Raw genomic sequence first — 27,754 nt, 5'->3', positions numbered from 1 at the left:
TTTTATGTAAAATTTTATGTTTTTATATTAAATTTTATTATTATAAGTTTACACCTAATAAATGCCTGAAAACAAAGGTGGAAGTCCAGGTTCAGAAAGTAAAAGTCCTTCCCAGTATTTTGTTCCAATAACCTGTAAGTCTTCAGCCAGGGGGTAAAACTAACTGGTGAAATCAGCTGGGTGAGTTCATGGGTGAAAGAAACACATGGCAGGACTTTTATTTTTTAACTCCTGGATTTCCACCTTTGCCTGAAAGCCACTTTAAATTTCACAGGAAACATGGAATATTTACATATGAAGCCCATAAAACCTTATATGTCCACTTTCTCATAACCACCATAAAACTCATTCAAAGGGCTCAACATTAGTGGTGAAGAATGTGCTGAGTTCAACTACAATTTTAAGAAAATATATTACAAATAAGGTCCTCTAAAAATTTACATACAGCCCCAATAAAGTACAATTTCCAGTTAAATCCTTGAATGCCTGGAAAATGAGCAGAAGAAGCAGGAATGCACCTGAAAAAAACTGCTGAGCATTATCAGAAAAAGAAATTCTTATTCAAGTGGGCCTTTTCAACTCCTTACTGCTCAGCCTCTTGACAAGCAGGTCTGCTGTTACCATGGTGCTTGCAGTTTTTACAAACCCTCCGCTTCATGAATTCCATTCCTCAGCACTCTGGAAAATCAGACACTGTGGTCTTTTCAAACCAGAGCTGAAATTCAGGATCCAGTTTTTATTAACTCGCTCTTAAAATGGGAATGCATATGAACCCTTGTGCCAGAGGCAGTAGGGTCACCCTGTCATCCTGCATCCTGCCTAGGCTTGCAATGCCTCATTAAGATTTTAGTTGTCTACTAAAAACATGAAGTCAGTCAATAAATCACTGTAATCACTTTCCAACTCTATCACAATCAGCACTATTACATCAATACATCTTCTGCTGTGTATTCCACTGTATATATGTGAGAATGGGTCTAGTTGTACACATGTTGTAGATCAGCCCAAAAAAAGCAGTGCAAGCGAGTACCCAATGTGAGCTTGTCCATTCATGAGATGTCGCTTATCCCTGTGTACAAGGCTGGTTTTGGGATATATCTGCCATCCATTGTATACATCTGACCTCAAACCCATCCAACACCTTTGGGATCAATTGGAAAGCCAACTGCGGGTGGACCAACTCCATATTAATGCCAATAATTTTGGATAAGATGTTGGATGACAGGTGTCTACATACTTTTGGCCATGTAGCGTACATTGAAAGCAGGTGTTAAGCAATTAACATGTCAGTATGCTTACTGCTGTGTATAAAATGTTAAGAAAAAATATTTTCAATGTACAAAAATGCCTGGTTACTCACGCAAACAAAGCACTGTCTATAAATCATTCATGAAAACTTGATAAATCTTCGCCTGCTATTCAAAGTATTAATATCAAAATCTTAGCTCACACAAATTAAACAAGCTCTATTCCAAAGCAATACTACCAAATGTCTCCTAAAGAATTTCATGTAACTTGGCTGTTTTACCATCTGAAGAGACTGTGGTCATTCAATCTGTATGTGTCACATGAAAGTGTGAAATGGCAATCACTTATAGTGAACATAATCTGCAATTCAGCTGTGTTACACTTAAAAAATGACAACACTATTTCATTGAACAATTTTCTGCATCTAGTACTGAATGAAAAGCACATCATGAATAAAATGAGTTATTATTATTATTATTATTATTATTTTGTTTGGAAAATTGTGTTCAAAATTTTTTCAAAATATTTTACATTAAATAAATTATACTGTTTTCACTTATTTACTGTAGCAAAAGTTCACAAACATACAGAGCATTAATGGGGTAAATATGTCCGGATATGTTTGTAAGATTCAATATTTGTTTTATAGGCCTAAATATTTCTAATCCATCTAATCCATTCAATGTTTTGATTTGTTTGTTTATTTATTCACCCCCAACCCCCTTCTCTAGTGTAAATAATTGTATGTTTCTTGGAATAAATATCTGTTTGTAAATGTGAATGTTATATGCTGCTATAAAAATGTATCTATGCAAATAATAAATCATCAATTGATTTATCAATATGTCAATAGTTTCTATTCTACAATTGATATTTATGTTGCAAATATACAAAACTTGTATATTTTTATCAAATTAACTTATAATTTATTCACCATTTAAAACATCAATTTAAATATCGTCATCCATGAGGGACATTTTGTTATTTGACACTTCGATGTGAAAAAGTTTGATTGAGCACATTCTCTTCTGATGAAAAACACAGGGCCATTTGGTGCCATTGCTTTGAAATAGAGCCTTTTAATTTGTGTGAGCCAGTGCTGTGAAAAAGTATTCACCTGTTCCTGTTATTGCATATTTGTCACACTGAATGGTTTCATATCTTTAGACAAAATGTAATATTAGACAAAGAGAACTGGAATAGTAACACAAAACATTTTAAAATGATTAATAAATTTATTTTATGAAAAAAGTTATCAAACACCCTTGTCACCCATGTGAAAACGTAATTGCCCCCTTAAACTTAGTAAATGATTACATTATTTTTAGCAACTGCAACCAAATGTTTCCTATAATTTGATATTAGTCTTTCATGTTGCTGTTGAGGAATTTTAGCTCACTCTTCTTTGTAGAACTGCTTTAATTCAGACAAAATGGTAAGTTTTTGAGCATGAACTGGTCATTTCAGATCCTGCCCCAGCATCTCTATTGGATTCAAGTCAGAACATTCAGATGTGAACTTGCTTTTGTGTTTTGAATCTTTGTCTTGCTGCAATTGTGTTTCAGCTTCAGCTCTGGACAGATGACCAGACATTCTCCTTAAGAATTTTCTGGTTCAGAGCAGAATTCATAGTTCGTTTAATAATGGCAACTTGTCCAGTCCTGAGGCAGCAAAGTATCCCCACACCACCACACTGTCACCATCATGTTTGACTGTTTAACTAAAGCCGCATGTCCACCCAAAGTACCCGGAACTTTTAGTCCCACAAACTACTATTCAAGGAACTAAAAGGTTCCTTCAGCCCATTGTTGTCTGCGTTTCCACCACGGTCCAAAAACCCGCGAAGATTAGGCAAATTAGTCCACTGACGTATGAAAAAGCAACGTTGTCGTTGGTCTATCTGTCATATGATTTCTTCTGTAACCCCATACTACCACCGAAGTAGGCTACATTATTTTCTAATAACCGGGACAGCCTGGAGGGGTTAATTCCACTTATACAACGGGTTACCAACAATGACTATATATTGTTACTTTAGTATTTATTGATTTTTATCGACTTAATCACCTGAAATTGAAATATTCTTCCGCTGCTGTTTGGGCATATTTTACCATTGTTAAGCAAAACTCTCGTTGGTAGTTTGACTTGAACCGTTGTTATGCAACAAATAGGATATAACAGGCCAATAGTCAGATTGTAACTGTTTTATATATCCTCTCAAACACATTCATTATGTTTCTATGCGAACATTCACTTTCATGTCTTGACATCCGAGGCGACAGAATACATTCACATTCCACAAATAACTGGTAACAGCAGAAAACATGCACACGTCGTAAATAATTTGCTGTTGCATTGATTACTTCGACTCTCATCGTCAATTCCATATAGGCTAATCGCAAAATGACAAGAATAAATAGAATGAAAACTCAGACTTGCGTGAAAATTTAAATTAATATTGCAGTGGTACAGCCACCGTTTGCTTTCCTTCAAAGTTACTGCTAACGGAGCAGCGAAGTGTGCCCTCCAGATGCGAACCATGCACCATAAATTAGTCCATAGTCTTCCTGGTCTTTTGTGGAATTGAAAAATCGCAGAGTAAAATTATGGCAGTCTGAAAAAGAAAAAGGGACGATTACTAGAATTAACCTGTTATTTCACCCTGACAAAAAGTGCGGAAAGTGATTTCCAGTTTGCCTTTACTGTATCACCAATGTAAATTACGCATAACTACCGCATAGCTACTTCACATAACTGTATCAAACGTTTTGAGTCAATTATAACGGGCTAACAAAGAAAATCCGGAAGAAAATATTCAGCAACCGAATTAAACCGTTTGAATGTTTTGGTACGTAATATGCTGTCCCAGCACGAATGCTTAACGTTTTATAAAACGAATACTAAAGCAAGAAAACAGAAAAGTACACGTTATAATCCTCAATTTTAATTTCTCATCTATTCCAAGATGTTGGCTGGCTATAACCAAAAGTAGGCTACTGCGCCGCATAACATACAAGTTTGAATTCAAGTTATTATTATGAAAATAAATCGGTTTGCGGCTGCAGACTTTTAAAAATGGCGGTTGAAATAAAATACTGCGAGTAGTCCACCAATCAGAAATATTCAGCGCTTGCGCCCCACCCCAAAAGTTCCGGTACTTTTGGGAAGTACTACCCCCAAGCAGGGACTTTTTTTGGGGTAAAATAAAGTCCCCGAAACTTAATTTAAAACTAAACCCTAACTAACCCTAACCCTAACCCTGGTCCCTGCGGTGGAAACGCACTGAGTTCCTCAAAAGGTTCCTAGTATCTGGGGAAAGTTCGGTGGAAATGTGGCTTAAGGTTAGAGAGGCCTGTGTGTTTTTTTTTTTGGATGCTCTTCTGGAATGTCCTTTGATCGTGGCATAGTGTGCTTGCAGAAACTTTGTGGTGACTACTTCACTCTGATGGTAAAGTTCAATATGTTTGAAGTTGAGATTCAACAGGGCTGGCTGCAATCAAATCTAGCTGTGTTCAATCAGCTGAATCTAATTATCAATTAAATTTGGTTAATTGTTTGATTAAGTAACTAAGGGGGCAATAAATCATGGATGATATGGGTATTTGATAACTTTTTTCATTAAATAAATGAAATAATTAAAAACTTTTCTTAACTCAGGTTCCCTTTGTGTAATATTAAAGGTGGCAAATACTTTTTCATGGCACTGTAAGCTCTTTTGGGCTGGACACTAAGGAGCATGACACTATATTAAATAAATAAATAAATAAATAAATACATATTATTATTATTATTATTATTATTATTATTATTATTAATAATAATAATAATAATAATAATAATAATAATAATAATGAAACCAAAGCCACAGAACACCCACGTGTATTGTAGCTAATGTGTAGAAAATATAATAAATATAATATAATATAATTTATTAATGATTCTATAGAATCAACCAAACGATTTTAACATTCTCAAATATAAATAAAAAATAGGTTTCACAATTATTGGCACCCATATTACCTTCTACAGCCTCCCCTGGCAACGATGAAAACAGGATAATAAAGGGGCCTTTTTTAGGGATCTTGAACATTTCTTCCATGCAGAACATTTTTCCTGGATATCCTTATGGTTGCACTTTTGGACTGCCCTCTTCAGTTTTCCCAGTACTATTTCTGTGCTGGTTGGACATTCCACTTACGGCCAAGTCTCAGCATCCTTGCAGAGGCAACCTGGTTTTTGGCTAAGATTTCCTGGTATTTGGTGGAATTCATTACGCTAGTGATCTTAACCTCTCAGTGGTCGGCACGCCGGCGTGCTGAGATTACTGAACTCAGACATTTAGTGCAAAGGCTTAAACTGTTGGTTACTTTTAGTAAGATTTTTCTTTATACAAATGCACCAAAGAGCCTGTTGCCATGGAGGTGGTGTTTTATGGCTGATTTGAGACTTGGCGACCCCAAGATGCAACTAAATTCTCCAGTTCTTGAACTATGATCCTTAGCTTCTTTTTTGACCTTTCACCATTTTCCTCATTGTGTGTGAGGACAACAGGCAAATTTCCTCTTCCTGGTAAGTTTGCGACTGCTCCAGATGTTTGAAACTTTTTGTTTCTTGCTCTACCTGTGCTTTGTGGTATGGTTATCCATTCATGCTAATCATTTATGATGTGTACGTCAATCCCTAGCTGTCTTTTTGACAGGTCTTTGACTTTCTTTAACTTTGATTCTATTCATTAACAGGTGGCAATCACTTTGATACTCATGATTTTCATTTTAAAAATGGAATTACTTAAGGAAATTATAGTTTTCCCATGTGTTTGAGAATAAAATCGCACATTGTCTGTGTTGTTTATTTTATAGTGTTTTCTTTCATTTCCATCAATAATTTTTTTAACGCTAAGGACTGATTTTAACCAAATAAGTGTAGAAGAGGCATACATTTATTTTTTCATATTCTACAAATAATTTGTACATTTTCCAAAATGTAACTAAATCAACAAATTAAAAAATACATACACAAACATTAAAACATTCCCCCCACCATTCAAATATTACAAATAAATTATAAACTGCTTCTTTGCATAATTACACAGTTTTCACATAATTGTATAAAAATCAAGAATAATGTTATGGACAGATTTGAGCAAAACCAAACACATTAAACCATTCACTGAAGCATTGAATGAGTAGAGAATCAGATGGATCTCACTAAGCCCCTTATTTCAATTCCATTGTAGAGGATGACTTCCCACGTTTCTTTGATTTTCTGTAATTGTAGCCCAAGTAAATTGTGGTGACCAGAAACACCAGTCCCAGTACCAGCAGGATCCACTGTCCTGCTGCAGCTCCTGTGCTGTCCACACTCATCCCTAGGAAATCCACCACGTCCACCTTACCTGGGAAAGAGTATGGGACAAGTTTACATATTGTGCACAGACACCAGTGTCTCCTTTTTAGCGATAATATAGCAGGCATTGGGACTGAATTAAGCCATGCAAGATGATGGCCAATTATCAGTACACCAGTATGTTTGTAACATCCAGTGCATTCCCAGGTGATTAAATAGAAACCTTTCTGGAAGAAATGGAAGTGAGTTAAGCTTATGATGATAGAGTGAAATACCCACTAATATGAGTGTGGGAATTATAAAATAGATTATTCAATAAGTAAAGGGTTGACTGTGAGCGGATGTGGGTGGTTGGGATTGAGACTTACTCTGTGGTTCCCAGTCATAATCAGGCCAGCCCAGCTCTTCTTGATTCCTTTTGTTCTCCTCTTTCAACCAGGTGCTGAGAGGCTTAAAGTACTCCATCAATGGCAGGGCAGACATGTGAGGCTGACCTGTGATCATGGCCATGGCCTCTGGCCATGGTTTGCTAAAGCCCAGCTTCATCACATCACTGCAGAAAAGATAGCTCATGAATATATGTGTCATACAGCACTCTTAACACATTTGAGCTTGTGAACAGGGGTCCACAGAAGGTCCACAGAAGGTCCACAGGTTGCTGATGGCATAACACAAGGCCTGAATTCAGTCACCTGTCCAACTTTGATTTACAAATAAAAAGTTTTCTTTATTTTCTTAAAAAACACAACCAAACTGTGTTTTTGAAAAAAATAATTTAATTGTGAGTCATCTTAGGAAAAATGTTGATAATTGGTTAAATATGGATTTCTTGAGAAAAATAAGCTAAGTCTGAAAGTAGATTCAAGTTTAGTATAGTTTACATGGAATTATAGCACATATTATCTGTTTTACCTATTTAAAAAACTATGTAACACCATGTTGGTCTCCATAGGGGGAAAAAACAACAAAGCTCCTATAGTGATACACATTGCTAATTTCAGATGAAAGTTAGTGATAACCTTTCACTTGATCAGTGCAAGGAAAGTACAATGAAGGTGCTCTGCTGCTGAGCAGAAGCAGGTAGGTGTATTACTCACCCAAGTAGTTTCCCTGCAGCCTCTGACTTGTAGATGTCACAGGTATGGAGTGGACCTACATGATTGGCTGCATTGCACAGAGCTTGGTGGAACTGGAACTGGATTATGAAGCTGACAAAGTACCTGAAGAGTGAACAGGTTCTGTCAAGTCTACTGGTCCATGCTGACACCAGAGGCATTGGGGCACTTATGTAGTGCATGGTACTTCATGCCCATCATCTCTCTTTTCCAAAATCTTAAAATTACAGCAACTTTATCCAACAAATGTAGAACTGTGACACCTAGAAAGGGTTACATTTTTGACAAAAATGTGTATGCTTACAGAGCTGAAAGTGCTGAAGTATTATTGTTTAGCCAGTATGGAATGGTAAGTATGAAGTATAAAATTAAATTGACATTCTATTAAAAAACAAAGGAGTAAAAATGTACAAGCTTTCCCTGGCCAATTACCGTGGTTGCTGAAGTGTTATTGGTGGTTGCTATGGTCTTACTAGGTGGTTGCTATGGTCTTACTAGCTAGTTGCTAAGGTCTTACTGTGCAGTTGCCAGGGTACGACTAGGTGGTTGCTAGATTATAGTAGGCGGTAGTTAGGGTGGTTTTTATCTTAGCCCTTTTCTTCCTGTCGGAAACTCACAAAAACATGATTTCTCATCAGCACAGTCATGTTTACTCATAGACATGCATATTTAATAGACAGGAAAGCATGCCTTGAGCTAACCTAAGCTGGGGAAGCCCTGGAAGTAAGCCTGTACTGTGCATGTTCAAGGAAAAACACTGGAGCTACCATTAAATTGAACTGAGAATATCAAACTTTTGAAAGCAAAATAAAACTTCCCTGGTTGTATTTTGAAACTCGATTAAAGATTGTTTCATATGAAAAGCAGATTGTGAAAATATGTAATATGTAATAAAATATTTACATTTTAATCGTATTTTCCCAAAACTTCTGGACCATAACAACCATTGTTTCACAAACTGTGACATGTAATGAAGTATACGATAAATATATGGTCTTCTATATTGAATTCATGGGCAGCAAGCGCTTTTGCCCTCAACATGTGCAGTAGGCTGTTTACCTGTTTCCCACTACTTCCTTTAGGCAATGGTGAGTGATTAAATAAACATTTTATTTAATTTACAGCTGCAAGAGCAAACTTACATGCCAGTTTCCTTTCATGTTATTAATTTCACTCAAACAGAAGTGACGATACCATTAGCATATTTCTAGAGGTATTTCCTGCCAGTAGGAAAGGGCGGGACCACTGTCTCAGTTAATGTGGTGGTATTTTGCATACATAGATGGACCTTTTATAGCCATTTTTAAAGGGTAGCTATTTCAGAGTGACGTGGAAGTGCATTAAGCATTTTGGTTTCTGTGTATTTTGGTTGTTTGTAATCCTGGAGAAATTTGAGATCATCCCAAGGGGGAGGAGTCAGGGTAATATAACAGCTGCAGTTAGGCTGATCGAGTTTTCTTTTGATCCTAAGGTGCATGTGTGTGGGTGGTAGTCTGGTGGCAGGGTCAGGCAATGACGTAGCCTGCCTAGATGGTATTGCCTAGCTAGCTTTTTTGTCTGTTTTGTACAGTTTTTGGTTTGATTCATTTTCACTGAGATTTTCCATGTTTTATTTTTCTCAGTTTGAATTTCCGAAATTAAATGATTTCACCAAATGTTTGGCACTTTGCAAAATAAAGCATCACAGGTTTTCTACATCTGTTGTTATGCTGCTCTTTCCATCTGCCAACCCTGTGTCTATCCACAGCAGTGGTCTTATGGCTGCTTGAGGCACATTTGTTTTTTGCGAGGAGGGATATCTACTGAGATTGTTTTCAAGTCTCTAGGTCAAACAGTGCACTTGTCATTATAACTTAAGTACCGCAAAATACACTACATGGCCAGAAGTATGTGGAGACCTGACATCCAACATCTCATCCAAAATGATGGGCGTTAATATGGAGTTAGTCCACCCTTTGCTGCTATAACAACCTCCACTCTTCTGGGAATGCTTTATAGTATAAATTGGAGCATTGCTACGGGGATTTGCATCCATTCAGCCAGAAGAGCATTTGTGAGGTTGGACACTGATTGTGCGATTAGGCCTGGCTTGCAGTGGCTTTCCAACTGATCCCAAAGGTGTTGGATGGGATTGAGGTCAGGGCTCTGTCAAGCTCTTCCACACCAATCTTTACAAAACCATTTCTATAGGGACCTCACACCCCCACCCCTCCCAGGGGGCACTGTCATGCTGAAACAGGAATGGGCCTACCAAACTGTTGTCACAAATTGGAAGCACATAATTGTCTAGAATGTCATTGCATTAACATTTTCCTTCATTGGAACTAAGGAGCCTAGCCCAAACAGCCCCAGACCAAGGGGTGTCCATATACCTTTTGTAATATAGTGTATATTTGGGTGGAGTACAGTCAAGAAAAGCACAGTGAGTGAAAGATTGAGCTGGGCTAGAGAGAGGCAGGGCACTCAGGAGGAACTGCCATGTGGGCAGTTGTGTGTGCTAGTGTTTCTCCGTCCATACGTCGCTGGCACAGCGAACAATCAATATTTTTGACAATGCTAGTTTATATAGAAACATGTTTTGTCCTATTGTGTTCAACCACTGCTACAAGAGTGCTTTATGAAAGGTTTTTTACTCTACCTGACATAAGGGACATTGGCAGGTATATGGAACTTGGCACCAGGGTCAAAGTCTTTCTCACTGCGGGCCACTGGTGGGCACAATCCTTGGTACTTCAGTCTAAAAGAAGTAGCAAGTTCAAGGTTAGGTTTATGTTACAAAGGGATAGGGGATAAGAAAGGAGGCAGAGTGACATATATGGTGAAGATTCACCTGAGATTCCACCACTCTTTGTTGTATTCATTTTCAGAGATTCGCCCATCAAACACCTTCCACCTCCACTGGTCCATCAAGTAACCAAAGGGAAGGAACGCAATCTTGTCCAAGGCGACGCTGATCAGGTAGTTAATGTCACTCTCTGTGAACAAGGCATATGCATTCACCATAACAGTACCATCTGTTCTATAAAAATGTCTTGCTCAAAATATACTGCTTTGTCTAACTATGGACTGCTTTGGCTATGGACAAAAAGCAGATGGCATATGTTGGAGCAATCCTTAGCTGACATTTGCAACCTGAAATTGTAGTTCTCTTTTTCCACAGCAGGGGAAAGTATTAGAACAAAAACTGAATCGCCTACACAGTCAGGTCCGTCAAAAAAGCATCAGTTTCAATGAAAGAAAACAAACCAATATCCTGTACTAACACAAGGACAGTTACCAGTATGTTATTCTCCTCTCCCAGGATATAGCCAGCATAGCCTAGAGATAAGATAAGCAGGAACTAGGGGGTTGCCATTGGAGGTGTGGAGGTGTGAATGTGTGTTTCTGTGTGTGAGTGTGGGTCTGTGTGTATGAGCGTGTGTGAGTGTATGTGTGTGTCAGAGGGGGTGTCCGTTCCCCTCCTCCCTCTCTTCTTTTGCACTAGATAAATTATGTGGCTTTTTTTTAGTTAAGTCAGTTCTGGGCAACCTAAGAAGTTTGTAACAGTTAGTCGAAAGTGGGCATCCTGCATCTAGGTCTGGCATTCTACATTTCATCTCTGGTTCTTTGGGAATATTCTGCTGTCTTTTGGATTTTTAAATTTTGGATTACTTGGGACAAATAAGCTGTGGTTTAGAATCTCCTTTCATTCATTTCTTGTGTGACTGTCATGTCTGTAACCTTTGTTAATTGTTTTAAGCTAGTTGACCCTCATCTTTAGATTAGACGTGAATATTTGTTGTAACTTAATAAATACAACTGGTTGTGAGTTTTACATTTTGATAAAGGTTGATCCAAAAGTTTGCCCTGTCGTTCAACAAATTTGGTAATTTAATTCATATCTTTGATAAAAATTACCAAATTAAATCAAATAAATATATTTTACATGTTAGATAAATGAGGTGTGTGGTGGGGTGGGTGTGGTTTGAGCGTCGGCTGCAGAGAGAGAGAGTGTGAGAGGAGCGGCTCTCGGATCCTTCGTCACAACTGTCAGCTGGAGGTAATCAGCGCCGATAATTGTCAATTGTTTAATTGCTTTCAACAGTGAGCCTGGGGTTTTTAAAAGCGAGACCGGAAGCCGGAGAGGAGGACGAGCGCCGGTGACAAGACGGCTACGAAACCTTGTTGAGTTTAAGAATTGTCTGGAAAAGACGAGAGTTTGAATAAAATAGCACGGCAGTGCTAATAACGAAAACGGTTGTCTCCCGTGAGTGTGTTTTTAACCAGAAGGGGTGGCACTCACTTGCCACAAGGTGTTTTAACTGTTGATGCATTTGTGTTCGGTGTTCAGAGTGCCAGACATCAAACGAGGGTGTTAATGGTTAAAACCGAAAGGTTTGGAAAATTAAATATATTTCAATTCATCTTCACCTTGCTGACAGGTCATCAAGTCATCCATATTTGTAGTTTCCCTTCATAAGTCAAAAATTCATTTATTTCAAATTTGTAAACTAATTTGTAGTTAACAGGTATTTAAGAATCGTGGTTGCTTTGCTTGGCAAAAGTCGATTTGGTCCTGGTTTCTCCATTGGGAAAAGTTCCACAACTTAGTTTTTAAGTTCCACAAATAGTTCCTGAGTTCTGGAAAAAGGTCCCTGAGATGGAAGAGCGGCTTAAGATGGAAACATGTCTTAAATTGTTGAAAGAATGTCAGATTCAATGTTAATCTCAGAAAAAAGTTCAAGGTTTGGTGCAGTGTTTTATATTCAACACTCTTTACATTATTGATAGACATTCCTGAGCAGAAGATTCAGAGAGCCCATTTGCCTCCTATTTGTTATAAGAGTCCAATGGAAATTAAAGATAGCTCACCACTGTTGCTCTCCACTTTGTCCAGCAAGCCAATGCTGTTGAGATGCTTGGGAGTAGAAACAGATAGAGCCAGCACATCACCGATGGCCTCATGGAAACCTGGGTTGGCACCATCCCGGAAGGAGATGTGCTGGTCCTTGTACTGTAAGAAGTACTGCACGTGGCCCATCTCATGGTGGACAGTGATGAGGTCATCCATGGTCACAACTGTGCACTGCTTGATCCTGTAGGGATTAAGGTGGATTACAAATCTCTGAACCAGAGAGGGTGAATTTTATTTTACAATAAGGAAATAGTATAATTTTACCTCAACTGAATTCTCTTTTGCAGTTACAACTTAAGTGGGTGTAAGGGGTGTAGGGGATGATTAGTCAGTCAGATGTAGATTTTTCTCATTTTTGTCAAAATTCAACAATTTCTGACAAGGGCTGGTAAATTGGTCCACAAATATCACAGGATCATTTTTATGTTTTTTATAGGTTGTGAAAGTACAGGTCCTGACCATTCAAATGATGTCTCATGCACTGCAATCTACACTTAGTAGAAGAAGATACACAACAAGACCACAGGTATGTGGACACCTGACCAACATCATGGTCCATATGGGCTCAAATTAATGCCAAAGTATTTTGTATTTGTAAGCAATGACTTGTGCTTGCAATTTATGGTTTGTGTTTGTACACTGCGAGTTGAAACTGAAACAAAGTATTCGTCTTTGTATTCTGCAAGTTGAACCTGTAAAAAAAAGTTGTGTTTGTGGATATAGATTGTCGTGAGGGGGGAGGGTCACGTCTGTAAATTAAAATCTACATGTGTTTTGTGATCTGAAGTGGTTTATTAACATCTGTGAACAGAAAAAGTACGAATGCAAAACAGTTTTTTACGTGCGACACTCCCTCTACATGCAAGGCCAAGTTTACAAGAAGAAAGCTACAGACAGACTTTTGGCGCTGTTTTTACACTTCCGGTATGGAGAGCCAATCGTTCAAGGCATTTTCAACTATCCAATCAGCGCTCCAGTAGAGACCAGGGTTGCCATGTTGGGCAATGTTCCCCCCATTGAGTCTCCAAGAACGTCGTTATTAAAGGGAATATTGCAGGTTGGAGACCCCAGTGAATCAATGTGTAGGAAAATGATGTTGGAACTAGATTTTCATTTTAAAAAATATACTTATATATACACTACCGCAATTAGGGTATCTACTTTATTTCCATAAGAGATCATTTCAAAATAATAGCTAAGACAGATTTATTTCAGCTCTTATGTACTATATCAGATTTTCAGTGGATCAAAAGTTTACATACACTTTGTTAGTATTTGGTGGCATTGCCTGCTTAACTTGAATCAAATGCTTGGGGTAGCCTTCCACAAGCCTCTCACAATACTTTTACAATACAATTTTTGCCTATTCCTCCTGACAGAACTGGTGTAACTCAGTCTGTTTTTTGGGCCTCCTTGCTTGGACATGCTTTTTTAGTTCAGTCCACAAATCTTCTATGGGATTCAGGTCAGGGCTTTGTGATGGCCACTGCAATACTTTCACTTTGTTGTCTTTAAGCCATTTTGTTACAACTTTGAAGGTATGCTTAGGATCATTTCCCTGCTGGAAGACCCAGTTGCGAACAAGTTTTAACTTTCTAGCCGATGTCTTGAGGTGTTGCTTCAGTATTTCTAGATAATCCTCCTTCCTCATGATGCCATCTATTTTCTGAAGTGCACCAGTTCCTTTTCCAGCAAAACACCCCCACAACATGATGCTACCACCCCCATGCTTCACAGTTGGGATGATGTTCTTCGGGTTAAAAGCCTCATCCTTTTTCCTCCGTACATAGCACTGATCATTATAGCCAAACAGTTAAATTTTTGTTTCATCTGACCAGAGAACACTCCTCTAAAAGGCTAGGTCTTCATCCTGGTGATCACCTGCAAACTTCATTCTGGCTCTTCCATGCTGGTCTTGGAGTAGGGGCTTCTTCCTTGCATGACAGCCTTTCAGGCCATGGCGATGTAGGATTCTCTTAATAGTGGATGTAGATACTTTGGTACCTGATGCCTCCAACTCCTTCACCAGTTCCGTTGTTGTTGTCTTGGGGTTCAGTTTGACCTTTCGGACCAAAGTTCGTTCAGCCCTGGGAGTTCATTTGTGCCTCCTTCCTGAATGATGCAGTATCTGTATGGTACCAAGATTTTTATATTTGCATACAATGCAGTTGTTTGTACAGATGCTTGTGGTGCCTTCCGTTGTTTGTAAATTGCTCCTAAGGAGGAACTGGACTGTAAAACAGACGGTATTATTTTTATATAGTTGTTCAAGGAACACGTGAAATTGCATAGGAAAACTGTTGTTCAAATGTACGTTTATGACGTAGAGTACTAGTAGCTATAATTATGAATGAGTCGTGTTTTTAAATAGAATCTTTTTAATCTCTCGGTTGTCCATCGAATCCGATGATGACGCCCACTTCTGTCTTTTATCGGTGAACTCTTTGATGGCTGAATAGTCCTATCCTGGACCCACAAGTCCTATTGCAGGTAGGACATATATATGTGGTGGTAGTGGTAGCAGCAACCATGGGTGTGTTCCTCCTGAGTCTCCTTTGCTGTCTCCTGGCTGTCCTTTCCTCCTCCAGCATGCAGATCCCACCCAGACATAGCTGCCGCCAGTTGTTACGGTCAGCAGCAACATCCTCCAGGCCCTCGGGTCTGATTTTGCACTTCCTTCATGCAGTCTTCAGCTGGTTCTTGTAGCGCTTCCTCTGCCCTCCTGCTGAGCGTCGTCCATGGTGTAGCTGGCCATATAGCACTCTGCGAGTCAGCCGATTTGGGGGAATCCTTACCACAAGCCCCAGCCATCGTAGCTGGTGCTGGGAGATCATAGCCTCAATACTTCTGCAGTTGGTCTTTGTGAGTATTTCAGTGTGAGGCACACGATCACGCCAGGTAATTCCCAGGATGCGCTGAAGGCAGCGTATGTGGAAGTGCTCCAGGGACTTGATGTGGCGGCTGTAAGTTACCCACGCTTCACAGCTGTAAAGGAGGGTGGTGATGCAGATGGCTTGGTAGACGCAGACCTTTGTGCAAATGTGCAAATCTTTTTAATGGGGTGTTGCAGACACTACATATGCACTAATTCTTATCATGACATTTGACATTTAACCACTGAGATTAGTTGCAGCGTGTCGCATTTGGTCTCAGTCAGGCATACATACCTGGGTTGCGTTAACCAATCAGCCCAGGTGCTAAAGGTGTGTTTCTTTCCACAGTTTGGCGCCAAGACCGGGAGCTTACACCGAGAGTGCGTTTATTACAAAAAATAAAAAATAAAATAAAGAAGACAGCTTCGCCTTTCACCCTCACGGGATCCAGGTAAAAATAATAAACCAACACCACAAACTAAAATAACAAAGACAAAAATAAACAAAATTATATAACAGCCTTTCAGCTTTGCTGGTCACTTCCTCTTTCTCGGGTTGTGAATCCCACGGTCACAGACCCCTGCTGATAATACAGCACATTTTAAATAACTGGACTGATCAGTGATGCACTCCTGATGCATGTGCCTACTTAACCAGTAGGCATGGTCCTCCAATTGCCCTGAACCTCTTTCACAAACCAAGCTCTGCCACACAGTGATATTAGCATTATTTGGAATGGTATGGTATTTTCTATATAAGTATCTATATGATTTAAATCATTGCCATGAAATGTATGGTTTTTTTTATTTATTTTTTTTATTTTTTAAAATAAATTCCATTTTTTTGTTGGAGCCCTACCTATAGATAGATAGCTAGATAGATATATAGGTAATTTTGATGTATATATAGGACGGAGTGTAGCACAGTGGGTAAGGAACTGGGCTTGTAACCGAAAGGTCGCAGGTTCGATTCCCGGGTAAGGACCCTGCCGTTGTACCCTTGAGCAAGGTACTTAACCTGCATTGCTTCAGTATATATCCTGCTGTATAAATGGATACAATGTAAAATGTAAGTCGCTCTGGATAAGAGCGTCTGCTAAATGCCTGTAATGTAATATAAGAATATATTGACGAACATGCTTGCAAGTGATATATTGTTTGGATATGCAACTAGCTACAGTAGATGGCTAACTGTTAACTTAGCCTGCAAAGGCTTTGTTTGTGCTACCAAACAAAACACCCAAAAAACAGATAGATATGGATATTACAATGAACAAGCTTGCAAACGATACATCGTTTGGACAAACCACTAGTTAGATAGCTAGCTATCTAGGGACAATTTAGTATTTTGCAGGATGGTTGGCAACCCAAACAAAGTAGCTACAGTAACGAGAACCGTTATTCTACGATGCCATCAGTTGTGAAATTGGACATTGGAAAAGGGAGGGGATGTAACAACAATTCAAAATAAAAATAGAAATGCTATTCTAACTGCTTTAGAATGTTGGATTTTGTAGCGCATTGATTTTGGAACTGTTAAAAGGCAGAGGTGTCACTTTATTGAAAATTAATGCACACCCTTGGACCAATCAGTATCAAGTATTCAGCCAAGCCATTGTATAAAATTCGGTGACGATGTTGTGTAAAATTTCTCCCGTGCAATTATGTATCTTGTGCACAATAAGCAGTCTTTTTCGTGAATGATTATTGTGTGGTATTTTTGAAACAACTTCCTTGCAAAATGTTAACCCTGGTGTTTCTGGTTTTGCTAGCTAAACTGTTCGAGAATAAAGCTGAGCTGGGTGTTAAATTAGCAATCAGAACAAGAAGAATAGAACAAAAACAAAGGCGATTTCATCAAAAAGGGCATCAAGGCTGAAGGAACATATGAGGAAGCGTAATAAAATAATAACAATGCTAATCCATACTGCCGTATTTTTTTATTTAGTTTTCTCCTGCATGACGTCTTCAGAAATCAGACCCGGCTCTGCTCCACATACCCTGGCTTTATTTTGATCATTATAATATATTACATTACATTACATTACAGGCATTTAGCAGACGCTCTTATCCAGAGCGACGTACAACAAGTGCATTGGTTCACGATGTAGAGGTGCAAAAGAAACACTAGAGTGAAGTAAGGATCGTAGTGCCAGAAGTGACCACATCGATCAGGACTCCAACCCTGTAGAGTAAGCTGTTCAGCAAACAAGAATCCTACCAAGTACAAACTAGCACTTTTGCCTAACCAGACAAAAACAACAATCCTGCCAAATACACTAACGTAATCATATTATCCTAACTAGGTACAGTGAGCTAAACTATAGGCTAGGGAGGGGTGGGGAGAGGTGCAGCCTGAAGAGATGAGTCTTCAGTCTGCGCTTGAAGGTGGTAAGATTCTCTGCTGTTCTGACCGCCACGGGGAGGTCATTCCACCAGCGAGGGGCCAGGACAGACAGCAGACGGGAGCGGGAAGTACAGACGCGATAGGCCATATTGATGAACTCGATGGCAATGTAAATAACGGTAACGTTAAGGCCAGTTCAGATCAATGATTCGCAACGAGGCAAAACGGTTTTAGAATGTTGCAGAGAAAATTGCAGCGGTGTGAACTGGTTAGTTGCAGAGCCGTTGCCTGCCCTGAGGTTTTAAAAGACCGTCCTTGTCAAATCGCCAAGTGCAGTTTTAGAACATTTACAATGAGACGTCTTGGAATTTTGCAAGTTGCACTCAGTCTCGTTGCGAATCATTGATCTGAACTGGCCTTAAGTTAGCTACACTGCAACGTTGCAACAAGGTAGCATTGCATTCGAGAGACGGTTTGCGAGGTCGGTACTGGTCGGTAGCGTTAGCTAGCGTTTTTTTCTAATTGTTAGCCGACAATAGATTGTGTTAATTACATTAGCTAGCTAGCTAACGCAACGTTACCTGATATGAGAGATGGATACTGTGCGCAAAGTCTAAACTAATGTTGTCTTTCTTGACATGGTCCGGTAGCTAGCGTTAGCTGTGCAAATAGCTATGTAATTTAGTAAAGTTACATTGTCATTAAATGTAATACGAAATCTACATCAACAAATAATATGATCTCTCATGTTACACAAAACCTTTTTAGGGTTCCATAACTCCCCCAACCCCCCCTTTCTCTGTTATTGTAACGCATGTAGACACCGGAAAAAAACAGTACGCCGCTCACACACAAGTGAGTTGAAGAGCAAGCCTGTTGCGTTAGTTCCGCCTACCCTCTCTGGCGGACCAACCACTGATGGGTGATGAAAAACGCGTCACTAACTGTGCGCCCCTTGTGATTTTTTCCCGGGAATGTCGCCACAGACACCAAGTTTTTTTATCATGAATTATGATAATAATAATAGTATAAATTAATATAAAAATAGGCTTAATCACCATTGTGTTACCCAATGCAGCGATAGATAGTGACTTAAAAGACATTTATTTTAATGAAAATCTTCGAGATTATTACTTTAAGTGCATAATATTTCCCTTAAACTTAAACTTAAATTAGCACAATACAGGTTTGACTCGTTATCATTTTCTTTGTTTTTGAATTCTTCGTTCTATCAAATGATTAGATTTAGTGGCCAGATGTCCTCACTTTACCCAATTAGGAACCTGTTGATTTGCCTCAGTTTTGATTAGTTAAAAAGTTTTTTTAACCTCTTTACGTTATCGTCTACAATACAGCACAATGTGAATATGGGACTTCTATTCTTTATGGCTTGCACAGCTATTTCTGACCAAGGTGGCTTAAGTGGGCAAATAATCCCTCTGACATGAGAAGCACCTAATTGAGGAAAAATAATAGCTTGTTACAATTCCGGGATTGCAATTGTGGCTGGAACGAAAACCAGCATACACAGTGGGCCCTCAGGACCAAGGTTGAGAATCACTGTACTAGGCAACACTGCTGACAGTGGCAGACAAATATCTGTTTGCAATTGACAAGGACAGGAATCTTGATCTCAGAGCATTCTAGAATCAATATAGGCCTACATTGTCACACTTGTTTCTCCCAGCATTTGGAAATAGGCTACTGTTAAAATACGTAGGCCTATACAAATAACACAGTATAGGCTATTTTAAGGTTGACAGGTTACCATCTAAAATTTCTATGATGAATGCATATAGCCTTACTGATCGGTAGACTATATCTCAATCACATCATGAAATCCCCATCTTTATTATATTATATAATTATTTTTCTCATTATCATGCTATATTATTGGGGGGGTTATTTGGCCTGTTTTGTAATAGCCCCAGAAGTTACGCTCTTATTAAGATTGTATATTGATAGTAGAATAATGTGGTATAATCACACAAAATTACTCGTTATTTCACTATTCAGTGGGCAGCGATTTTTGCCGCTGTATTGGCATACGTTTTGGCTATTGTTAGATTTATCTTGTTACTATGAAGGAATATAAATTTTCGGGGGTGAAAGAATATTTTTATGAACTCCCAGATAGATGCTATTGTCCAATGTGTTACGCTATTTGCATTTCAGACTGGGCAGGGAGTAGTTCTTAAATAGACAAACTACACAACAATGGTGGAGAGATGTATTTGGTGCTGTTGTTACATATCATCAACTAATAAAGCTAGAACACAGAATTTGTTTTTTCCACTCAGAGTTTGGTTGCAAGGGAATGCAAAGTTGAGAGCAACTTCAACTTCACTATAGCCGGCAGAGAATTATACCATTGGGTACATGACTCAAGTTGTTCTTTTATATCCTCCAGCAGCATGATTATTGAGTGGCTGTTTAACCTGTATTGCTTCTGTTAACTGAAAGAGTAATTGTTGGACAAAAGACCCTCTCTTGTCTTCTGTTTTACTTTTGTCCTCTGGGTCTTCTCCTGGCTCTGATGATTGCTGCCATGTTTGGGAGAGAGATCCCCTTACTGTATCACACCTTTTAGAGTCTGAGCTATTGCTACATCAGGGCAGACAAATAGCTGCCTGCTTTCAGGCGTTCAAAAAATTTTCACGTAAAGAGGAGAGTTGCAATTAATGCATGCTTTTTTAAATTCCGTGGAATACTTAATGAGTCTAATTTACACAATCTGCACTGTTTTAGCGTATTCATTTTGTGCACTTCCGGTATACATATGCACAAATTTTATTGTGCGTCAAAAGGAAAGTTGCAGAGTGACATAATCATTGCAATTTACATCCTAATAGAAATTTTACAATTTAGTAAATCAAACTTAGATATCGCGACCTTGTAGCAACAACTTTCATACCAGAAAAACTGTCATTATCCTTCAAAATCTGGTGCTTAGTTTTCCCTGGAGGCCTCCTATCCAAGTTCGTCAGAGCCAACAAGTACTTACTTCTTGCAGTTTAACAAGAGAATGGTATAAGGCCATATGGTTTCTGTAGAAACGTTCTGTTTGTAGAACAAGGAGTTACCAGAACACAATAATGTTGCGGGCAGGGTGGACTCCTGTACCTGAAGTCCTTGCGATTGTAGAAGTCCCAGGCTGAGGCGTGGCATACCACCTTGCGCCCATCATTTGGCTTCTCCAGCATAGACTTGCTCCAAAATTCAGGGGGCATGGGTAATAGACCCAAGGAAGTGAAGAAGTCATCTGATGTCTGAAACATTTTTGTGGCATCCCAGCCCTAAAGAGATAATACACATTCCTGTGACCTCAAGGTCATAATTAGAGTCATATCACCCACACAGCATCATAGAACTAATGGGGTGTTACCTTGGCTATCATGGCTGGAGTGGCATCTACCTGTGTGGCATCAGGGAATGGGACAACAAGGTCCATTATACCTGACCAGGTCTGGGCCCACATGTTACCTGTAAGGAAAATAACCACAAAGTAACATTGGCATTGCTTTAACCTGACATTGCCAAGCAGGCGATTTGCTGGTATGTAGTCTGTGCTTTGACAGGCACTTTCCTTTTTCCCCAGAAGTAAATTCAATCACAAGTGTTATTCAACTTTAATTTGTCATGCTGACTGATGTTAAAATGTTACATGTTGCATCCCAAAGGACATTTACAAGTAATTATAGAATATCAATGGGTATGTTGAGTATCTAGGCATAAGTCGTGTCTGTCCATTTAAATGCATTTATATCTAAATTGACTGCCCTCACCCAAAAGGTGAGCAGGGATTGGCCCCTTCAGGTTGATACGGCTGGGTCCATATTTCTTGTAGAGAGCTCTACGAACATAAGCATGCAAATCAAGGTAGAGGGGCTCAAGCTCCTTCCAGAGTTTTTCCAGATCTTGTTCAAATGTGGGAGTCTCATACAGAGAGCGCCAAAAGGCTCCATTGTCAGCATGGCCTGCAAGAGAAAATGGCACGTAGAGAAGTTTATGACCAGTTGGAGACACTAATGTGTTACAAAGTGTGTTAATTGTGCATGTATACAGTTGTAGCCTTATAGAATGTCTACTGAATTGCAGGATTACAGGGGGGGCCCTCCACCTATAGTTTTTCATGGATTTTTTCAGATGTCACGGATTATATTTGTCATTTTATAGACAAGAGCGTAAGAGTGGTTGACTGGCAGTCGGAGGGTTGCCAGTTCGATCCCCCGCCCTGGGCATGTCGAAGTGTCCCTGAGCAAGACACCTAACCCCTAATTGCTCCCAAGGAGCTGACTGGTACCTTGCATGGCAGCCTTTCACTGTTGGTGTGTCAGTGTGTGTGTGTGAATGGGTGAATGAGAGGCATCAATTGCAAAGCACTTTGGATAAAAGCGCTATATAAATGCAGTCCATTTACCATTTTTTGACAGTTCCATGACCTTCTCCATTTTTTTCCCCATGATTTTCCCATTTTTCATTCTTTCCATGATTTTCTGGTAGCTATGAATGGTGTCAACCTTAAATATAGCCTGCATTATGTAAGAATTGTAGCCATATTCCCAAACGCTGGGAGAAACAAAGTGTGACAATCAAAATTCCCATCCTTGTCAGTTTGTTTGACTGCTCAACAGTGTAGATGTACTCCAAGTACAAAAAATGACGTTCTGTGACATCAGTCATTTGAAATAATCATGCCAAAAAATTGTTATTTTCTGTTAAAAAAAATACTGGACAAGGCAATACATGTTCAAGCAGTTTTTAAAATTTCCACCAGTAAGATACTAGATAAACAAATACATATTGGGATTTGTAATGAGTCCATGCTAATCATTTCTACATGTTTGTTTTTGCTTTGTTGATATTATAATGAAAAGATTGTTCAAGTTCCATTTATTGTCATTCTTCTCATTACAGAAGGGTGTAAGAAAAAGAATGAAATACAGGACTACAGTTCAGTATAAGAACAGCCATAAGCAATTAAAAATTGAAATAAGTACAGGAATTAAAAATATAAAAAAGAAAAAAGACAACGAACATCTATTCATTATCTATCACAAGGGGTGCTGGAGCCTATCCCAGCATGCATTGGGCGAGAGGCAGGAATACACCCTGGGCAGGCCGCCAGCACACCATTCACTCCCCATTCACCCAAACACTCATACTTGTGGGAAATTTAGCATCTCCAATTAGCCTGCCTCCCTGCATGTTTTTGGACTGTGGGAGGAAACCCACATGGAGAACCACCGTGCCTACCAGATAATGAACAATAAATGCATTTTTCCTACTCCTGGGATTTATATTGAAGTCAAATTTGACAACATAAGATCCATGAGAACTGTTGATTCCCTTTTAAATAGACTGTGAAATATGCGCACATTACATGGTAAACCCCCGAATCTGCCAGACAATGTCCTGTGCCATATGCCATAGACGTGTTCTGGGCAGGTGGGTGGCGAATGGTGCAAATGACAGACCAAAATGTCCCGAAAATTCCAATGAGCTGCCAAAATTGCATGTCATGTGATATTCACTGACACACCCCCAGCACTGGCTCACCTCCCACTTAGGTGCATGGTGAGTCACAAAATTACCTAACCACTCAGGCCCATCATGTAGTCACAGTTTCTCAAAATGCCACTCAAGGATGTAAAACTAGCAAGCATATACTGTAAAATGTACAAGCTTCCATTGCTGATGTTTGTTTGCTGTTAGTTGCTCGTTTACTCAGAAAAATGTTACCTGCTTTTGTAAAAAAAATAATAAAATTAAAAAAACGTGATATATTCTGAAAATGCAAGCAGATGTTTCTACTATGTTGTTTCCACAAGCTAGGTTACCAGAGCTCCAACAAGTCTGGGCAACTAGAGAATCTTCCATCTTGCTGTCCTATGGCCAACTGAATCCTGTCACTCAAAAAGGACCTGCAAAATTAATTTTAACATCGATGGTCTGTGTGGTCTAAACGTCAGAATTTCAGAAATTGGCCGATTCATCTGATCAGATTGCCAACATGAATGATGGTCTTAAAAGACACAAGCAACATGAATTGTCATGGGTGTTTCTGCTGACAGTGTTGAGTGTTATTTTGGATAAAGATACGAAGAATCTACAAAGAATTGAAGGGGCTAGCCAATCAGGGCACGTATCGCTACCAAGGTTAATGAGGTAAATTGCTGTTTTATTTTCCTGCTTCGGTAGGTAAAGATAACCGCACATTTCACTGAATGACAACTGGGAAAAAGTTACGACAAGTGAATTTACCTTGCCGGCTTGCTAAATAGGTAAGTGCAGTAACGTTACCAAATGTACAGAAATATTAATTTTAACAATATTTTGAAATGACCTCTTATGGAAATGAAGTAGATACCCTAATTAACTAAACACAGGAAATGTATGGTAAGGTGTACAGTATGTAAACTTTTGGCCATAACTGTATGTACCATTCAATAAACTCATCAAAATAGATGGCATCATGAGGAAGGAGGATTATATAGAAATACTGAAGCAACACCTCAAGACATCAACTAGAAAGTTGAAACTTGGTCGCAATTAGGTATTCCCAGAGACTGTAAAAAATATGGATTGCTACTGCTACTGTGACGTCACCCATTGACTCTCCGTGGGTCTCTAAACGACGTTTTGAAGCGGGCGCGGCCATGTTGTCAATTTGGAGCCAAAACCATAGAGTTAAGCGGTCTTGTGATTTTTACAATGTGATTGACAGTCTGGTGCGGAAAAGCCCATCAACCTGAACGAACGATTGCAGAACGAACTTGAGGCTGGCTGACTGTCTGCCGTTATGTTTTCAAATATATTATCAAATGTTTATGGATTTTAATTTCCATCCTTGACTGTACTGTGTCATGTAATCACGTTATATGTATTATTATTATTATATATGACATTAATAATACAATTATGTTCAGTTATCTTCAATTTATGTTTCCCAGCAAAACATAAATTCTTAGCTAGCATATCAGCTTTCCCGTGAGCTAGGTAGACTATCCGTGGTTAGCTCACACATTAGCAATATGAACCACAGGGGAAGAACATCGACTACACTGATGGTCAATCAATCAGAGATGTGTAGGCTACTGGTGATTTGACTAGGCTAATTTTCATATAACTGTCTGGTAGACCTGCTGTTAACCCAGCAAGTTATCGTCGTAGGTTTTCGCCACAGTCAGTTAATGAGCCAGTAACTGCTACTACTCCATCGCCGTTTGTGGTGTTCACTTACTGGGTGACGCTAGCTGACCGATCGTTCGCAAGTCACTTTTTACCGAATAAAAATTAACACTGTCAGCGGTGATTAACAAATCTACCAAGAATTTTAATAACTGATCTGCAGGCATTACATTACATTACATTACATTACATTCATTTGGCAGACGCTTTTATCCAAAGCGACGTACAAGAAGTGCGTTTTCATGATCGTAGACAACTGCTGAACACGGGTTCAGTAAGGTACAATTACTTATTTTGTACAGCTATTTCTAGTCGAGAACAATGAACACTATCCTGGTCTAACATCTGCAAAGCCAAACTAGGCAGAAGATTAAGCTAGAGTATTAGGACAAATACAATTTACCAAGGCGTGTAAATATGACAACGCACTTTGTACAGCAAGTTTTCCACCTGGTGCATGAAGACAAAAATAATGTACATTGAATTTCTAATTATTATTAGGCTTTTTTTTTTTTTTTCTTGTAGATCATCAAAACCAATGGAGAAAAGCCAATATACGCAAGGAGCCCCCAGGACCGATTCTGAGAACCACTGTCTTAAATGCTCTTGTCAGTCTCCTAAATGCTAAGAACATGTTCCTTTCTAAATGCCAGTCTTACAAAGATGGTTAATTTCGTTAAATTCTGTGTGTTGTATATTATCCAGCAAATAAACCTTAAGACTCTTAATTCCCTTCGTGAAACTGAAAATTTAGCAGTGTTTATCCCAAAATCGGGATTATAGTAGCTTTGTCACATGCATGAAGCATGGCCCAGGTAGACATTTACGGAATGTACACGACTGACAAGCCTTGACAGATTGAATATTTGCAGCTTAGGGTTAGCTAGCTAGTCAAATGGCTTGGTAGCCGAAGTTGCGAACTGTTTTAGCATAGGCTACTGAACTACCAAATATAGCAAGCTGATTACGCTTTCTGCCAACTAATTATTTGGTTAAGTAGGCTAAAGGAAATAGTAAAAATGACTCAGCTACCGAAAAACTTCAGGGGATTATTTTATGGTCGTCTAGTGCAGCTGTAAATAGCACACGCCATAATGAAATCACTACGAAATGGGATGCCTGCATTTTCTGACTTCGCACAGGTGGACCGTGGTCGGAGCCGCAATGTCAAGGCCAAGAGGTGCCACCTCCCACCCCAGTGACCATAGACTGTAGAACTTACTGTAGCTTAGTCCTCCGCAGTAATCAGGAAGTGACGCAAACTGTACCTCATTGGTCCACAACAAATATTAAAACAGTGCCCAAATGACACAATAAATCATGAAATCGACCCATGGACGTCATAAGACGAATAAAATACACATATTTGTTCTCATGAGAAAAAATTATTGACTTTGTATTTTGACCGCATTTGTACCGTAGACTTATATGGAAACTGGATATGAAAACACCTATACTGGAGCCAACCGTAGTGGCGCTAGTGAGCAACCAGGAACAACAAGACCAGAAAATGAGCTTCAAAAACAAAGTCTGGTTTTGGCCGCTTGGGTATTCCAGCAGGACACTGATCCTAAGCATACCTCCAAAGTTGTAACAAAATGGCTTAACCACTTAGCGTACACCCCCTAGTGGTCGGCATGCCGGCATGCCTAGATTGTTCAACTCAGACATTCATTGCTCCTGTAAACAAAGTATGAGCTGAAAACAGAAACGCTTTGTTTTAGTTTCATTATTAGAGGATACACGACAAATATGCCGAATACGGAGTTTTGCAGTGCCACCATTGTCGCTCTGGTCGTTCATTTAACAAGCACTCCCTCCCTGCAGTCTCATCTGCAAATACACGTCCCAGCAAGGAGGCCCACAAACCTGACTGAGTTACACCAGTTCTATCAGGAGGAATGGGCAGAAATTCGGGCATAGTATTGTGATAAGCTTGTGGAAGGCTACCCTTAGCGTTTGATTCAAGTTAAGCCATTACCACCAAATACAAACAAAGTGTATGTAAACTTTTGACCCACTGAAAATCTGATATAGTGAATTAAATCTGAATAAATACATCTGTCTCTATCTAATCGATTGTTTTAAAATTACCTCTGATGTGAACAAAGTAGATGCCCTAATTGACTTGCCAAAAAAAATAAAAAAATAAATGATGGTAACATGAAATGTGCGGAGTTCTGAAAAACTGAGTTTGAATATCTTTAGCCTAGGTGTATGCCTCAACTGTAGGCTACTGTATGGAATTCAATGGTCAAATTCTCCTTGACTTCATTTGTGTAAAATTTCAGCAGTTGCCATAAACATGCAATCATTCTCTGCCAAATTTATCACAAGCAATAGTCCTACAGGTAGGTTATATTCATTAAACTGTTGAAATTTTAGGATGTCAGAAGTCATAAATGTTTCTCAGCAATTCTCACTTGTACCTGCAATGTGCAAATATAGGCCTATACTGTAGGCTACAACATCCAAAGTAAAATTCTAAAGGGAATCTTGAACAGAGTTTTTAAGTGGCTATTTGTGACATCTGCAACCATGATGTATGTAGACTCTTTCTAATTAGTTGTCCTTATTGTATTTAGGTTGCTTGCTGTTCTTAGTTCTTAGCTCCATTAACAGTCATGAAATCATTTTTGACTAAAATGAGAATGTAAACCGCCTTTACAGCCTTTACAAAAGCTGCTTACATGGACACTGCGTCTCCTTGTGCCTCTTGTCAACCACTGCAGGCTATTGCT

General features: G+C 39.1%; 1 protein-coding gene across 2 annotated transcripts in view; it reads right to left on the bottom strand.

Annotated features, from left to right (window-relative positions):
* Window positions 1-6,152: 6,152 nt before the first annotated feature.
* LOC118221799 (angiotensin-converting enzyme-like) overlaps window positions 6,153-27,754 on the bottom strand; it is a 157,029-nt gene continuing 135,427 nt past the window's right edge. The window contains exons 17-25 of one of the 2 annotated variants that reach the window (XM_035407190.1): window positions 21,608-21,799; window positions 21,208-21,305; window positions 20,946-21,118; window positions 12,561-12,784; window positions 10,540-10,684; window positions 10,348-10,446; window positions 7,692-7,814; window positions 6,963-7,147; window positions 6,153-6,643 (exon numbers count right to left, since the gene is read on the bottom strand). In XM_035407190.1, the coding sequence (XP_035263081.1) occupies window positions 6,465-6,643; window positions 6,963-7,147; window positions 7,692-7,814; window positions 10,348-10,446; window positions 10,540-10,684; window positions 12,561-12,784; window positions 20,946-21,118; window positions 21,208-21,305; window positions 21,608-21,799 (1,418 nt within the window). In that variant the 3' untranslated portion in view covers window positions 6,153-6,464. The remainder of the gene's footprint in view (window positions 6,644-6,962; window positions 7,148-7,691; window positions 7,815-10,347; window positions 10,447-10,539; window positions 10,685-12,560; window positions 12,785-20,945; window positions 21,119-21,207; window positions 21,306-21,607; window positions 21,800-27,754) is intronic. The other variant, XM_035407189.1, reaches the window with a different exon arrangement.

This window comes from Anguilla anguilla, chromosome 2 (genome assembly GCF_013347855.1).
Source record: "Anguilla anguilla isolate fAngAng1 chromosome 2, fAngAng1.pri, whole genome shotgun sequence".
NCBI lineage: Eukaryota > Metazoa > Chordata > Actinopteri > Anguilliformes > Anguillidae > Anguilla > Anguilla anguilla.
This window is presented reverse-complemented; position numbering and strand designations above follow the sequence as displayed.